The 16,572-nt window shown below is 58.3% G+C and overlaps 1 protein-coding gene across 6 annotated transcripts; it reads left to right on the forward strand.

The window, feature by feature from the left end:
- Nucleotides 1–203: 203 nt before the first annotated feature.
- Nucleotides 204–15,572, forward strand: TRMU (tRNA mitochondrial 2-thiouridylase). 6 transcript variants are annotated; one of them, XM_061418867.1, is made up of 11 exons: nucleotides 205–345; nucleotides 4,116–4,281; nucleotides 4,981–5,087; nucleotides 6,812–6,934; nucleotides 10,018–10,190; nucleotides 10,804–10,857; nucleotides 10,942–11,008; nucleotides 12,219–12,319; nucleotides 13,780–13,924; nucleotides 14,700–14,782; nucleotides 15,212–15,572. In XM_061418867.1, exons 1-11 carry the CDS (start codon nucleotides 264–266, stop codon nucleotides 15,362–15,364), a joined length of 1,254 nt encoding a protein of 417 aa, XP_061274851.1. In that variant the 5' UTR covers nucleotides 205–263; the 3' UTR covers nucleotides 15,365–15,572. The 6 variants fall into 6 exon arrangements, with proteins under 6 accessions (XP_061274854.1, XP_061274851.1, XP_061274856.1 ...); XM_061418866.1 differs by lacking the exon at nucleotides 205–345 and adding an exon at nucleotides 1,758–2,378; XM_061418869.1 differs by lacking the exon at nucleotides 205–345 and adding an exon at nucleotides 2,385–2,477.
- Nucleotides 15,573–16,572: the final 1,000 nt, after the last annotated feature.

Genomic DNA, 16,572 nt, shown 5'->3' on the forward strand with positions numbered 1-16,572 from the left:
TGTGTTCTGGGAACACAGTCGCACGCGCGCGCGTAGGAAGCGCTGACTGTGTCTGGCAGCTGCGGGCAGAGAGGTAAGCCAGAGCCAGGAGCGCAGGGGGCGTGGTCACAGGCCCGCCGGGGAGCAGCGGGCAGGGAGGAACGCAGGGCGCTGAGCACCTGCTTCCGCCCGGGCCTCTTCTGCGCTCTCGCCTCCAGGGAAGGGCGGGACTTCCGGCTAGAAGCGGAAGCGACGGCGGCAGTGAGGGGAATTGGCCGCTGTCGATGCAGGTGGCTCGGCATGTCGTGTGCGCCGTCTCCGGCGGCGTGGACAGCGCAGTGGCAGCGCTGCTGCTGAGGCGGAGAGGTGAGAAGGCCGAGTGACCCGGCCGCCCCCGAGCGGCCCCTTCTCGGAGAGCCCCGCTTGGTGGCGCGCGCCCCGGCCCTCCCTCTGCGCCTGGGGGTCGGAGAGCGCGCGGCCGCCTGTCGGGGAGCGGTCAGGCCCCCAGTTGCCGCCGGGGTCGAGCAGGGGAGAGTGTGTCTCCGACTCCGGGCGGTCGCGTTTCTCCCTGGCCCCGAGGCCTTGCTCCCGCGGCGGCGGCGGCGGCGTCCACACTCAGCCTAGGCTTGAGGAGCGCCGCAGCCTCCGTGGAGGTCCTTCCCTCCACGACACACGACGTGGCCGACCAGTCCCGACGGGCGGTGTGCTTATCAGGTCACGGCTGTGCTTTCCACTCGGTGGATAACAGACTCTTGGCGCAGGAGCGCTTCCGTTTTCTCAGGCGTCTATCGGGCGCCCCCGGTCGGGAGCCGGGCTTCACTGCCCGTCTAATTCTCCGTCCGTGTGACCCGCTCCCTTGGGAGCCCTCCTGTACCTAGTGGCACTTGTAGACGCTCTGTTGTTGAGGCGCCTTTCGTTCTTAGGCACTTGGAATGCAGAGGGAACCCAAGGTTCCTGACCTGGGACAAGTGAGTCAAGCTCTCCCTGTTTGTAGAATGGAGGGACCGCCTACCTCCCAGGGTTGCTGGAGGTAGTATTAATAAGTAACAGGACACACAAAGCCTTTACCCCAGTGCCCAGCACACGTTAGGCACTCAGCAGTAGAGCCTATTAGTGTGTATTAATAACCAAACTGTCACAAAAGGTGTAACAAAAAGTGTCAGTTAAAGTAGAGGCAGGCTGTGAGCATATATAATTGCGATAGGGCAGGGAATCAAAGCATCACAGAGATGGTGGTGTTTGCGCTGAGACTACTGGCAAAGCCAAGTTCATGTGTCCAGTGGTACAGTGAGGCCAGACAAACTGAAGGTTTGAGTTTGGAGCAGAGCAAGGTTTATTCATGGAGGAGGTCGCAACCTGGAAGATGAGAGACCTAATATCCTCTCATCCGTGGTATGAGGACTTGGAGGAGGAGTTCCTGAGCAAAGGCTGGGGCTTAGGAGGTGAGGAGGAAGCGTTTCCGGTGGAGTCGGCAGCAGGTGCGAAGCTCAGGCACGGAAGTGCTGGCTGGGTCTGGGGGTGCCGGTGCCAGCCGGCAAAGTCGATCAGGTCCCGAGAACGTGCACGTCGGGGCTAAGAAAGAAACTAAAGCAAGAGACTACAACAAAGATGGGGTCGAGAGGTTCAGACACGTCTCCACGAAGGGACGCAGTCTGACACCAACTTTATTCAGCATCTTATATTTATACAGAAAAGCGTGAGAAAGACAAGACAGTTGACATTTTTTCTTGGTTGGCCTATACATCTTACAAACAGTCACAAGAAATCTTGAGAGCATGGGAATGGTTCCCTGTTATTATTTCTTACACCAGATAACATTTCTCTGTGCGTGAGAAGTTTGCACAGAACTCCAGGTGCCTGCAGTAAATAAGCGCCTAATCTCTGGGGTGGCGGGACAGAGAGCTATGTTTGCAAGCAAACCCTCAAGGACTGAGGCAGCTCCCAGAGCTGTGTCCTTCGGACAAAGGACCCCGTTCTCACGGGCAGCTCCCCGCATGGGGGGAGAGAGGAGGGGAGGCCGGCTGAGCGCGCTTGTGGAGTGTGTTCTGTTCAGGGCTTCACACTGTGTCGTGGGAGACAGCGCAGAGCCCTTGAAGGGTTCTGACTAGGCAGCGACACGTCGAGGGTGATGTGGCAGACATCCCTGGGGAGGCTAGTTGGGTTATCTTACTCCTTCAGGAGGCTAGCGCTCCTTCCCAGAATCCAGGCTGAGCAGCGTCACAGACCAGCTACCTTGGGTTTTGCTCCTCCGGGTGGGAAGCCGAGGGGCACAGCAGAGAAGCAGCATGGCCCTGTCCCCTCGACACAGAGGCCTTTCCCAATCTCGTCGGAGGTGCCTCCTGAAAAGCTGAGAGCCTGCAGAGCGCTGTGGTCTCCTGGAGCGCCAGGGCCTCAGCCACGTGAGTGGTCACGTCGCCAGGAGGAGGATGATCAGGCACACGAGCCACGGAAGAGGGGATTTTTAAAGCTCTGGGTGTGGAGTTGTGTGTTTGTTTTGCGTAAGCTCCTGTTGTGTGCTGGGCACTGCTGGGCTCTGGGGACACATGGGTGTGGAGACAGCGTTGGCAGGTGGCAGAGTGCCTCACTTTGGTAGCTGCAGGGGCGCGGACAGGAACAGCTGGAGCCCAGTGTAGGGTGCACTGTTAGGGAAGCACGGTCAGGGGATTTGGGAAGAAGAGAAGGGAGGACCTGCTGGGACGGGGCTAGTGGCCTGGCTCACATGGCGTTTTGGAGTTTGGCCAAGCTTTGTCACCGAGTCTCTGCTGTTTGGAATGCCGTGTCAAAGCTTTTACAGTCCAGTGCCCTTTCATCACATTCGGCCGACCCAAAAGAAACGCTTCTCATACATGGTAGACACCTATGCAGTTACAAAGTTGGTCTCCCCCATGTTTGGTTTGGTACTTTGTCTGCAACAGAAAAGGGGAAAAACAGGTCCCAAAGTACATAGATGTGTGTGCCTGTGTGTGTGTTAGTCGCTCGGTCATGTCCCACTCTTTGCGACCCCAAGGACTGTATCCCGCCAGGCTCCTCTGACCATGGGATTCTCCAGGCAAGAATACTGGAGTGGGTTGCCATTCTCTTCTCCAGGAGATCTTCCCGGCCCAGAGGTTGAACCTGGGTCTCTTGCATTATAGGCAGATTCTTTACCGTCTGAGCCACCAGGGAAGCCCTATGATAAAGCAACCAAAAGTTTTAATGTCTTTGTTGGGGATTTTCTCCCCGGGACTTGGAAGCAACGGACCTGAAAGAAGGACACTTGGACCGTCTCTTGCAAGGACTGACAAGTTTATTTCTGCAGTCAAGCTTTTTTATAGAAGCAGGAACAAAGAGCTTAAAGTATGCGGCCAGCAGAGCGCATACGGAGTTAACACATAATCAGTAGAAACGTTTCAAGGACAGCGCGCTCTAAATAGACTCATGGGCTTCTCCCACAACCTGCTCTCACAAGTAACATCCCTGTTTATTATTAACTCTTGGCGCCAAGCATAACCAAAGGCAGGAGGTGTCTTTCTGTCCGTAGTACAAAGCCGCGTACTTCTGGCCCTTCGCCATTTTCCCAAGGACTTTCTCCTTTTATGGCTATTTTGCACTACGCTTCCCAACAGTCTTTATGTCTGATGTCTTAGAATCTAATTCTTAGTGGGTAATTGGAAATAATTTTTGAATTGAGTTTACTTTTCTGATAACTGAATGGCGGTTTTTATTTGTTTTGAAAAATTGTGTAGAATTTCTGCTTTTCTTTCATTCAGTCACATTGCTAAGTCTCTCTATTTGCTGACACAGTGTGGGGACGTGAAGATGGAGAGATGCCATCTCGTCCACACCTCCAGGGTGTTCACACCCCCGGGTTGCACACTGTCAGTTCAGCCCCACAGGGTGTTGTGATGATGGAGGCCTTTACCAAGTGCAGCAGAGCATCAGGAGTGTTTACATCAAGATGTGGTCGGAGCGCTGCAGACCTCGTGGCGGCGGGAGGGACAGCCAGGCCCCCGTGCACAGGGGCGCAGGAGAGCTCGGAAGGAGGGACAGCCAGGCCCAGTGCCCAGGGGCGCAGGAGAGCTCGGAAGGCACTGCCTTTCCACACCTGGTCGACGCCACATCCCCTCTTGACTTTGCCCCTCCACTCCTACCCCCAGGTTACCAGGTGACCGGGGTGTTTATGAAGAACTGGGACTCCCTGGACGAGCACGGTGTCTGCACCGCTGACAGAGACTGCGAGGACGCCTACAGAGTGTGCCGGATCCTGGACATCCCCTTCCGCCAGGTGTCCTACGCGAAGGAGTACTGGAACGACGTGTTCAGGTCAGGGCTCCCTGCCGTGGCGCAGGCCCTCTCCACGGCAGGCCTGCTGGGGTCAGCCAGTGCTTTCTCTTTTCAGGCCACGGTGCCAGAGACCGTGTGTGGGAGGCCTCGGCCGCCCCTGGAGAGTCTGGGTTGGAAGCCAGGCCTGCATCCTGAGCACCCCAGCCCTTGTTCCTATTACTGTGCCACCTGCCAGAAGTCTCTTTAACGTCTCTTGAACCTTGAGATGTTCTGCTGCTAAATTAGCATGAGAGAGCGAGGGCTCAGGTCTGCTCTGGGAGGCCGGCTGTGGCTGGTCCCTGAGGATGGAGCCCCTGGGCCATCAGTGCTGGGCTGAGGATGCAGCTGGGGTGCTGGTTAAACAGACACCCGAGCCTGGGCGGGGCCGTGCAACCTGCACCTCAGCAGGCGCTCCAGTTGGTTCTCGGATGGGGTCCGGTGGCTCTTACTTTGGGAAATGGCACAATGGGCCTCGGTGCCTGGTGAGTGCAGATTCAGATGGAAAGCGCAGCTGGCTTTAAACAAACGTTTGATGAAAATACTGAAAATGATTCTGTACTGAAGCTACTATCTTGCAGAAAGTTACAGTTTTAATAAAACATGGAGAATCTCTAAGCAAGTCATGTACCTGATTTATTTTTCTGTAGGATGTTTGACACTTAGAAATTAGAAATAAAAAGGCTTTTCTTTTCATTGCAGTGATTTTTTAAATGAATATGAAAAAGGAAGAACTCCTAATCCTGACATAGTCTGCAACAAGCATATCAAATTCCGTTGTTTTTTTAATTATGCTGTGGATAACCTTGGTAAGTGATTTGAATTATCTTCATTTGTCTTTTTAAAAATCATGAGATTTCCAGGAGCTGAGGTTGGTTTCAGCATGTATCTGCTGGATCTGAGGATGTAAAGCTTAAATTTGAAGAGCTCACCCAGCATTGGACAAGTATTTTTCCTCCAACTCTGGAGTGAGAATCACAGCTGAGCCAGGCAGAACTGATGCTTTTGAACTGTGGTGTTGGAGAAGACTCTTGAGAGTCCCTTGGACTTCAAGGAGATCCAACCAGTCTATCAGGAATAAGTCCTGAATATTCATTGGAAGGACTGATGCTGAAGCTGAAGTTCCAGTCCTTTGGCCACCTGATGCGAAGAGCTGATTCATTGAAAAAGACCCTATTGCTGGGAAAGACTGAAGGCAGGAGGAGAAGGGGACGACAGAGGATGAGATGGCTGGCATCACCGACTCAATGGACATGAGTTTGAGCAAGCCCTGGGAGATGGTGAAGGCCAGGGACGCCTGGCGTGCTGCAGTCCAGGGGTTGCAGAGTCGGACACGACTGAGCAGCTGAATGACAGCTGATTGATGGGCTTCCCTGGTGGCGCAGTGGTGAAGAATCTGCCGCCAAGAAAGGAGACGTGGGTTCGATCCCTGGGTCAGGAAGAATCCCCAGAGAAGGAAATGGCAACGCTCTCCAGTATTCTTGCCTGGAGAATCCCATGGACAGAGGCGCCTGGCAGGCTACAGTCGGGGGGGTCACAAAGAGTTGGACACAACTTAGTGACTAAACAGTTCTTTGGTTAAGTGCTGGGTCAGTTTTGCTGCAGCTTCCAGGAAACAGTCTCACAATCCTGAATGTCTATGAAGTTTTCACACAATGCAAGGCCTGTGGATTAGTATATGCCTCGGTAGGTTCTTTGACTTTTTTGCATAGTATGGAAAGAAGAAATTGATTTTACTGGATGGTCCTTCACTGTGATAAAAGTACTATGCATTTATTAAAGAAAGTTTAAAACTTACAAGCATAAGAAGAGGAGGAAAAGTGTCATCTGCAATTTCCTCCCAGAATAAAAAAGAAGGGCTTTCTGTTGCTCGTCTTCCGGTTTTCCTGTACATCGAGAAGAGTGGGATCCTGTACTTTCTCTGCTGGATAACATCATAAGTGTTTGCCCGGTGCCTTTAAACATTGTGTGTGTGTGGTGCTGTTATCGTGCAGTGGTGCTTTATTCGTAGTCTCCTGGTATTAAACAGTTTGGTTGTTTTCAGTGTTTTCTTAGTATAAGAAGCGCTGAAATGAGCTTTCTGTATTTAAACCTTTGTGTACGTGTTTGATGTTTTCCTTAAGCTAGAATGAATAAATAGATGGTAACTTTTTTTGGACGTGTGGCTTGTGGGTTCTTAGGTCCCCTATCAGGCATCGAGCCTAGGCACTGGCAGTGAGAGAACTGAGTCCTAAGCACTGAGCTCCCCGGGACTTCCTGACATTAACTTCTGAAAGGCTCTTAGAGATGCAGCAAAACCTCGTAGCTAACATTTTATCAGTTCAGAGACTTCAAAGACCACCTGTCTAATGGAATCCCAGGAGTGTGTCTCTTCCCTGGGATCTGGGCATTGGGGAGCGGGGCGGATCCCCTGTGCAGACCACCTGGTGTGAGACCTGGCATCTCTGCCCCACGGAGCACCCTGGGCTCAGACTGACCGAGGCCAGCAAGTGCACGCCTGAACTCTGACCCTCATGCTGTAAAAACCTCCCAGGCGCAGATGCGGTGGCGACAGGTCACTACGCAAGAACGTCCCTGGAAGATGAAGAGGTGTTCCAGCAGAAACACATCAAGAGGCCGGAAGGGCTCTTCAGAAACCGGTTTGAAGTTAGGAACGGTGAGTACACGTGTCAGGCCAGGGCCGAACTATTTGGGAGCGAAGCAGTGGCTGCGGGCTGTCAGTTTGCTCCGCCCGACTTCTCCCCGTGTTTTCCAGGCGAGCTCATTGGCTTTGGTTTCCTCCTCAAAGAAGGACAGTGAGTTGCCTCAAGGGTCACTCCCCCTGGGGCCTCCGACTGGCTCAGGCGGGCACCCGGGCAGGGCTGCTGGGAAACTTAACCCAGTTCTGGGGGAAGCAGGCGACAGTGTTGGAGTGTCACAGACCCCATTCTCAGCCTTGCGTTGTCGAGATTGAGGGGTGATGTACTTCAGTGTGAAATGAGGCTGGCTCCTGACATTCATGGCACAGGTCTGGCAGCTTGCTTCGGAAGATGACATGTATAAATTTTCAGTGTCAAAGGGCACGAGGTGTCACCAGCCTAGAAAGTGCCAAGCAGTCGACTGGAAGGCTGTTGGCTTGTCCTGGCGCACGTTTATGTAGAAGAGAGGAATTTACATCCTTACGCAGTGAAGGACGGCGTGGAGCCCAGAGCCACGTCTCTGCAGACAGTTTCCTTGGCTGCAGGACCGTAGGGAACCTGCGTTTCTCCAGGTCTGGCCTGCCCTGGCCTGCCTCCTGTCCACCGCCTCCCTCTCTGACCCCAGAGGTGTCCCCTCCCTGCACCCATCTTAGCAGGGCCAGCAGGCGGGTCTCCGGGTCCTCTTCTCCGAGGAGGTAACTGAAGCTTGGCTGCATCGCTGGCAGGGGGCCTTGGGTCGGGGGCTGGACACAGCCCGGTCCACCCAGCTCCACAGTCTCTGCTCCTCCCCGGTCCTCCGTGTTGTCCAGCCCAGTTACAGGCCGCAGCTCTGCCCTGTGATCTCTCCTCCTCTCCACCTTGCGGCAGCCGAAGCCACAGATCAACAAACTGACCGGACCCAGACCAGGCCGCCACTTAGCCTGTGTTGGGAAGGCCTCCTGCTGCCGCCAGCACAGCACTGTGTCCGCTGGGGGACGCTGGTGCGCAGGGAGACATGACCGCTTCCCTCCCCGGTGCGACCTGTACACTCCTGGGGAACCCCTCAGCAGGAAAGCAGCCCCCCGCCCCGCACACTGGGAGGGCCTGACTGTGGCCGCCCAGCCCTGCCGCCCGGGCACTCCACAGCAGAATCAGGCCCCAGGACCCAGTGGTCGTGGCTCTCGGGGCGGGAGTAGATGAAGGATTTGTTTCTGTGTCGCGTAGCGTGCCTGCTGAGCTCTTGGAAGAGGCGCTGCCGCGCAGAGCTGGCGGGCCTTTCTGACCAGACCTGGTGGCGCGGTGCCTGCTCTGTCCTGTGTCGCTGTTGAAACAGGGCCGCAGTGTCTGTTCTCTGCGTGTTTTCAAGACACTACAGGTTTTTTATTTTGTTCTGACTCAGTTGCCCTGGGGGCTGGACTAAGCCTCCTGGCCTTAGTCACTGGGGAGAGGGCACGGGGTCAGCGCGCCCACCCTGAGCTCCTGTGCCCTTCCTATCCCAGGGGCAGCCTGTGTCCTCACCCGTCAGGGGCAGGTGGCACGCTGGCCAACCCGGAGCAGGGAAGGTGCTGAAGGGGGCTCTGGGTGCCAGCAAACCCTCCCGTAGTGGGGGTCCCTCTTCCTGGTCAAGGGTTACCTGCTTGCTTTTTTTAAAATCATAAATTTTTTGTTTGTTTGCTTAAATTTAGTTTTGAAACAAAAAATAGCATTTGGCAAATGAGTCTTCCTACCTGATGACTGGTTGACTGGATTCTCTTTTTCACTTTTCACTTGATTTTGTTTTATACGTAAAAACTGATGGAATGGAACCCATGTGATTGGGCTCAGTTTCCAGCTCTGCCCTCGTCTCCCTGCACCCCTGTGGGCAGTCACTTTAATTATCTAGGCCTTGGTTTCCTCACCTGAAGATGGGGATAAATCTGTCATAGGGCTAACATGAGGGTCAAATTTGAGCTCACAGAAGGAAAACATAACCAACCACACAGAGAGCACGCTACACGTGTGACGGGGCGGGCCATGTGCTGTACCTGGGCTCTTTGTACCTTTTGCATGGATGTGAGCTCGGCGTGTGACTTGCTGAGGCTTCGCTTAGCCCTAGTCATGACACATGGAGAGAGGCCGTGACACTGGCGTCATGCTCCATTTCCTCCGTTGGTCACTGAGCTGCAGAGCGGAGGACCCAGTGTTCTTGGTTGTAGAAGGCCTGTAACATGCCAGGCAGGACCCAGCAGCCCAGAGAACCCCGTCCCAAGGCCAGGGTCAGGCAGAGCTCTGCACCATTGCCATCAAGCTGGGAACAGTCTTCACATGAAACAGACCTTTGGAGGGGCTTCAGGTGGTAGAGGCCCACCTACCAGTGCAGGAGATGTGAGAGGTGTGGGTTTCCTGTAAGAGATCCCGTGGAGGAGGGCACGGTGACCCACTCCAGTACACTTGCCTGGAGAATCCCATGGACAGAGGAGCCTGGTGGGTTGCAGTCGTGGGCTCGCAGAGTCAGACACGACTGAAGCAACTTAGCGCACACGCAGACCTTTAGAGAAACCGCAGAGGCTCGGCTGACAGGTGACAGCTTGGACTCTGAACAGCCCACTGTCACCAGGCGGGGAAGCGGGTTGAGAAGCGGGCGCTGCTGGGGAGTGTGGTCGGCATGCACTGGGGGCGGGAGGTGAGGAGAGCAGCCAGGGCGTGAACTCCTGTCGTCAGTGGGAAACAGCACAGCCCAGGCCGTCTCAGCAGGGTTTGATTTTCCCAAATGTGGCTCATTTTGTTTTCTTCTTAATATTTCATAATGTTTTTGTCATGTGATGTTTAATCTTTGAAAACATAGCCTAACACATGAACCGGAATAAATTCCCTTATCACATAAAATCTCCCTTCCGTGTATTTTTTTCAACAGTAGATGAATTAGGGGTGGGACTTTTTGTTAACCATGGCAGATCTTTTTTCTGGAAATGTACTGTTGATTATTGATCTTTGTTTCTGCCAGACCAGGGCTAATCTGTCAAAGTAAACAGGAGGACACTATTAAAAGCAATGTATGGTTATTTTTGTTCCTGCAACATCTTTTGTTCTTTACTCTTGGCAGCGGTAAAACTCCTCCAAGCAGCTGACAGCTTTAAAGACCAGACCTTCTTTCTCAGCCAGGTTCCCCAGGAGGCACTAAGGAGAACCCTCTTCCCCCTGGGGGAGTTAACGAAAGATTTCGTAAAGAAAATAGCTGCTGAGAACAGACTTCATCATGTGCTTCAGAAGAAGGAGGTAGGATTGAGGGGCGTTGCCGCTGGCAGGGGGCGAGGGCTCCGCCCTCAGGACCCCCATTCTAGGGAGACACAAGGCAGAATGAGGCGAGGACGCCGGGCGACGGCCATTCCCACTCGCTCCTCTCACCTAGACGTGTCACCTCGGGAAGGGCCCCTGACCCTGCATCTCTGACCCTCCTGCGCCCTCGCCCTGTGGCCTGGCTTGCGCTTCCTGCTCCTGCTCCGGCCCCTGTCTCTCCCCAGCCTCTCCCCAGCCTCACAGACAGTGTCTCGGGGCTCTAGCACTGGCTTCCTTTCTGGGCGGCTGGCCTGAGGGTCTGCCGTGAAGGCAGGCCCGGCAGGTCTTGGCGGTGGCACCGCTCGCAAGCGTAGCCGCCAGGTCCTTGTCTGGGACCTTAGAGAAGCCCCTCGAGGTCCGTGCATGGCTCTGACTGGTGTCTGTGGCCCTGGAGGAGGGCAGCCGGGCCCTGGCCTGGAGGGTGGGGTGGCTCAGGGCGGGTGAGCCCTAGGAGGCCCTGTGTTGTACCCCCGTCCTTGCCTGGGGTCTCCGAGTGGAGCGTGGGGCCCCCGCCCAGCCGCTCATCTCACACGTGGTCTTCTGTTCATTTCAGAGCATGGGCATCTGTTTTATTGGTAAAAGGAACTTTGAAAATTTCATCCTTGAGGTGAGTGTTCTTTGATGTGAAAGAATGGGGCCCTGTTTCTGCTCTGAACCTGGAGCTGTTGGTGATGGAGCACTGGTTTTCCAGTATTTACAGCCTCGACCTGGTCGATTTATTTCTATAGAAGACAACAAGGTTCTGGGGACACACAAAGGTGAGCGCAGTCCAGGGCTGCTTTTCGTGCTGAGCGCCTTGAGGCTTGGGGCGCCTGCATGCTGGGGGTTCAGGCGGGGTGCCCCAGGCCCTGCTGAGTGGCAGGGGGCTCGGAGGGCCGCAGGAAGGGGCGGGTGTCGCTGTGACGGGGGTCTGCATCTCGAGGTGTGGCTCCTCAGGCATTGCAGCCAATAATAGACAGTGCGCCTGGCTCAGAAGGCCTCACTGCGAGTTGGGTGTTCATCCACGCAAGGGAGAATAGAAGGCTACAGGAAAGTTCCACCCTGGGGGAAGGAGTCGGGTCGACTGCAGAGTGCAAGTTCCGTGACTTAGGACGGTGTGAAGAGCTGGGACCACCCGCTTCCTGGTGGGCTGCCGCTCCTCATTCGCAGACTCTGCTGGGTTGGGCACCCCCAGTCTGTGCTGGGCTGGCGTGGGAAGACAGGTCAGGTGCCCAGGTGGGAGGGCAGATGTGGGGCTGCACCCTGGGGGCCTGATGACAGGCGAGACTCGGCCCAGCAGGGTCTGACCTGCCTGGAGGAGGAGGGCTGGGCCTCAGACGTGGACACTCAACAGGGGCTTGTTCCTTAGAGAAGTCCACCTTGGTTTGGGCTGGACGGCCTCCCCTTCCTGGTGCTGGTTGGGGGGTGGGGCTTAGATGTCATGGGCTCCCCGAGACCTGAGGCAGGAGGAGAAGCTGGCCCTGCTGGGAACAGCTGCAGGGTGCTCCCAGCCTGTCCTGGCAGGAGATGGCCGGAGCCTCGGGGAGCCTGGTCCAGGAGGGGAGCGCTGAGCCTGGGCACCGTGGGTCCCCTTGTCCCCGCTGGGTCTTGTGCTGCTGGTGGTGGGGTTGGGGGTACACAGAGGAAGTTGGAGAGCACTGGGCACAGAGGGAGCGAGGCTGCGCTGGTGCCCCCGCCCCATGTGGTCAGTACAGGGGAGCGGGCATGCCTGTGAAACGCACAGAGGCTCGGCAGGAGGGGCTCGTGGCTTCCAGCGGGGCACTAGGTCCTCCTTCTAAAGGAGTGGGCCCTGCTCACTGCAGGCTGGGTGGCCCCGTGGCTGGAACTGCTCCTTGCGGGGTGGGAGGTGCAGCCTAACCCCAGCTGCTGCAAGCGGTCCACAGAGGGGCGCCTCCTGCCTGCCGCCCCGTCCCACCGGGACGTTTGCGAGAGGACTCCTCCCACCTCACCGAGAAACTGTCTCCACAGGTTGGTTCCTGTACACTTTGGGCCAGAGAGCCAACATAGGAGGCTTACGGGAGCCCTGGTACGTGGTGGACAAGGATGGTGCCAAGGGCGATGTGCTCGTGGTGAGTCGGCGGGAGGAGACGAGGCTGGGCTGGGCAGAGCCCACGAAGCTGAGCAGGCGGGGTGGGGGCTCTGCAGGGCCTTTTCTCTGTGCCCTCCAAGATTGGCGCCGCTACCAAAGGTTTTGTGTAAGGTACTTGATAGCTCTTCTTGTATGCCCATCACGCTGGTCGTCATCACGTCAGTCCCTGTAAGTAGATGTCACTCCTCTGATTGTACCCAGCGGACAGACCCAAAGCTGAAGTAGCGTGCGGAAGGCCTTGTGGACGTGGGGTGGGCAGTGCCCAGGATGGGCCTGCTCACGAGGGGCCCCAGCGAGTTGCTGTTGAGCAGACAAGGACAGAGCTGGGGCCAGCCCAGGCCACCTGCTGTAGCTCTGGGACCTGGGACTTTAGCGGGACCTGGGCACATTTTTGGAGAAGGCCACGGCAACCCACTCCAGTACTCTTACCTGAAAAGTCCCATGGACGGAGGAGCTTGGTAGGTTGCAGTCCATGGGGTCGCGAAGAGTTGGACATGACTGAGCCACTTCCGTTTCATTTTCATGCATTGGAGAAGGCAGTGGCAACCCACTCCAGTGTTCTTGCCTGGAGAATCCCAGGGACGGCGGAGCCTGGTGGGCTGCCGTCTATGGGGTCGCACAGAGTCGGACACGACTGAAGCGATTTAGCAGCTTAGCAGGGGACATTTTTAGTGTCACAGCATTGGGGCGGGCAACAGGTCCTGCTGGTGTGTAGCGGGTGAAGCCCGGGGCCCTGTCCCCTGCGGAATGATCCAGTCCCAGTCTCGGCAGGGCTGGAGGTGAGCAGCCTGGCTGAGCGCACGCTGTTCTTAGACCGGGTGGAGGGCCAGTGACCCTGCCCACCGTGGCCGGGACATCTCCTCCCAGGAGAGCCCTGGTGCAGAAGTCTGAACGGCGATTCTGATCGCATTGAGTTAAAGTGACTTTCGTGTGATGTTCAGCAGTGTCTTTCGCTTTGGGAAAGGCTGGTTCCTGTGTGGGTGTCCTTGTCTCCTTAGAGCCTGAGGGCACTGGACTTGATGTTCTCGGTCCTGCCTTGAGGGGGCTGCTGGGTGCTAGGAGGCCAGGGTGTGTGGAGGCCCCAGGAGCCTATTCCCAGCCACGTGGTGTTTGGTGGGATCCCTGTGGGAATGTGGCTGGCCCGGGTGTCCGGGCGCTGGACAGGCAGAGTGTGGCGGGGACGAGAGGAGTGAGGCTGTGAGTGGACCGCGTGCTCCTCTGCTGCTTGCCGAGGGCGCGTGGCGAGTGGCTTTCCCTCTGCACTCATCTGCACAGGCTTAGGGAGGCTCCAGGGACACACGCGCGCGAGTGTCCACGGGGTAGCGTGGTTTTCAGTGCGTGTTCGCTGCTACAGTTGTGAATGCAGTGCAGTGAGGGGCTCTGGGCAGGGACCCTCTACTGAGGGTGCAGGGCACCACAGCCTCGCGTTCCGTCCCGTAGGCCCCCCGGACGGACCACCCGGCCCTGTACAGGGACCTGCTGCGGACCGGCCGCGTTCACTGGATCGCGGAGGAGCCGCCTGCTGCCCTGGTCCGCGACAAGATGATGGAGTGTCACTTCCGCTTCCGCCACCAGATGGCGCTAGGTGACTGCTCAGGGACCCGTGGGCCAGGGCAGAGTTGAGACAGGCGGTGAAACCTGGGGCAGGGAGGGCCCGTGGGCCAGGGCACAGTTGGGACAGGGGATCAGACCTGGGGCAGGGAGGGCCCGTGGGCCAGGGCAGAGTTGGGACAGGAGGTCAGACCTGGGGCAGGGAGGGCCCGTGGGCCAGGGCACAGTTGGGACAGGGGATCAGACCTGGGGCAGGGAGGGCCCGTGGGCCAGGGCAGAGTTGGGACAGGAGGTCAGACCTTGGGCAGGGAGGGCCCGTGGGCCAGGGTAGAGTTGGGACAGGCAGTCAGACCTGGGGCAGGGAGGGCCCGTGGGCCAGGGCAGAGTTTAGACAGGCGGTGAAACCTGGGGCAGGGAGGGCCCGTGGGCCAGGGCAGAGTTGGGACAGGGGATCAGACCTGGGGCAGGGAGGGCCTCAGTGTCCAGACCACATAGCCCATTCAGCCCTCTTCGCCCTCTGCCTATGCACAGACAGGCTGGGGGCACTGAGGCCAGCTGATCCCCCTTTGTCCGGGATGCAGGGGGGCGTCTTGGGAAGGGTGTGGGGGCCTCGGTCCAGCTGGCAGGTGGCTGGCAGGTAGTGTGTGTGTCCACCTGGCCCCGGCTGGGCGGTGCTGAGCCCCTCTGGCTGCTGTTGCCCCAAGCTTCCTTTGTCCGCACTTCCTGCTCCTCCTCCCCGGGGCTAAGACCTGAGGCTGCAGAGTCAGCAAGGCTAGCGCCTCCTCCAAGGATCCTTGTCTTCCACCCAGTGCCCTGCGTGCTGACCCTCAATCAGGATGGCACCGTGTGGGTGACGGCCGTGAAGGCTGTGCGCGCTCTCGCCCCGGGACAGGTGAGTGGGGACTCCGGCTGGCGGGTTGAATGGGGTTGTGGCCCTGCAGCTGTGTGTGGCCCTTCTTAGCACCAGCTCAGCCTGCAGACATGCAGGCTCTCAGTAGAGGCTTCATGCTCTGGAAGGACAGACGGCCTGCTTTTCTTCTGGACAATGAGGGGCTGAGGGCAGAGGGGTGTGGGGGTGCTGGTCACACGGCCAGCCCTGCACCTGGCGCTGCTCTCCCAGTTGTGAGCACGCAGCCTGGCTGCCGTGTGGCCCCGCCCTGGCCCTCCTGTGGCCTGGGCCCAGGGAGGCGAGGATTGAAGCCGGGGGAGGCGGCCCGGGGCCCGCCCTCCCCCAGCAGTAGACCAGCCGCGCGGGTCCAGGCTGCTCAGGGCACCCGGAGGCCGGGTCCCGCTGCAGGTGACGTGGCCTCTGTCCCCCCAGTTCGCCGTGTTCTACAAAGGGGACGAGTGCCTGGGCAGCGGGAAGATCCTACGTCTGGGGCCGTCCGCCTACACACTGCAGAAGGGCCAGAGAACGTCCAGCGTGGCCAAGGAGGGCCCCAGTGACAGCCCGGGCCTGGGGCCTGCACCCTGACGGAGGTGGAACGGCTGCTGCAGAGCTCGCGGGAGGAGGGGTGGGGAAGCGGAGCCGGGAGGCCGCCAGGGGCTCAGCACTGCCTCCCCTCTGGTGACCCGGCAGCCGCTCCAGTGCTGGCTGGAGGATCTGTCCCAGGTGCCCATTTGTAGGGTTCCTGCCTCACACCCCCAGGAGGGGCAGCGTCCAATAAAAACCCTGTCTGGGACATAGGTTCTGACGGTGCCTCTTGGGGGGCTGTCTCGGGGCTCCAGGGCACTGGGGGTGTGTGGCAAGGCAGGGGATGGCACAGAGGGGATGGGTCCCGCTTCTCTGCCTCTCCATTCACGCCTGTGCCCACCCTCCCCTGTGGCAGGGCCGTGTAAACAGCCTTGAGCTGGGTCCCAGCCTGTAGGGTGTCTGCCGGGAAGCGCTGCAGGTTTGAGGCCCCTCTGAGTGCAGCCCTGCCCTGAGTCCAGGCAGCTGCACACCCCACCAGAGTGTCCTGCACCCTGGCCAGTCACGGCAGAAGCAGGGGGCCTGGGCCCCTGGGCGGGTCCACCAAGAGGTGGTTGGCAGGTGCTCACGCCTTGGTCCGTCCAGGCTGCCGTGCCAGAACACCCCAGAGCTGGTGGCTCACTGATGCGGGAGTCTTCTCTCTCAGCTGCCCGGGCCACGTGTCTGAGACCAGGGCCCGGCCTTGGGTGGGACAGGGTGCGCTCACAGGCAGGGAGAAGGCTACCGCTCCGTAGGGACTGTGGGCCCCAGCCACCCCAGGGTCTTCTCTCTGTGCTGCTCCATCTGTAGAGCTGCAGCCCCCCACGTTCCCCTCCCCCGGTTCCAGGCCCCCAGCAGGGCGCGTCCCCAGGGTGGGGCAGGGGACACGTCTGGCACTTTCCACTATGCTGCGTGGCCTCCAAGACCAGGGGCCCTCCAGCCAGGCTCGGCCAGAGAGGCTCTGCTCAGCCCAGCGCGGAGGCAGACCCGCAGCCGCTCTCCGCATTGTGCCGGGTGGGGGTGGGGCAGGGAGGCCAGCAGCGCCCTCGGGTACCTTCAGCCCCGCTGGAGGCCAGAGCTGAGACACCGCCTGTGTTCTGCCAGCTCCAGGGGCGGCGTGGAGCCCCCCTGGGCTCAGGTTCCCCGGGGTCCGCCGCGTTGGGCTGGGGCTCTCGCCGTCTGGGGAGCCTCCATGGTGGGAGGAACGGTGGCTGGTGGGGGCAGTCGGCAGG

This window comes from Bos javanicus, chromosome 5, assembly GCF_032452875.1.
Source record: "Bos javanicus breed banteng chromosome 5, ARS-OSU_banteng_1.0, whole genome shotgun sequence".
Lineage (NCBI taxonomy): Eukaryota > Metazoa > Chordata > Mammalia > Artiodactyla > Bovidae > Bos > Bos javanicus.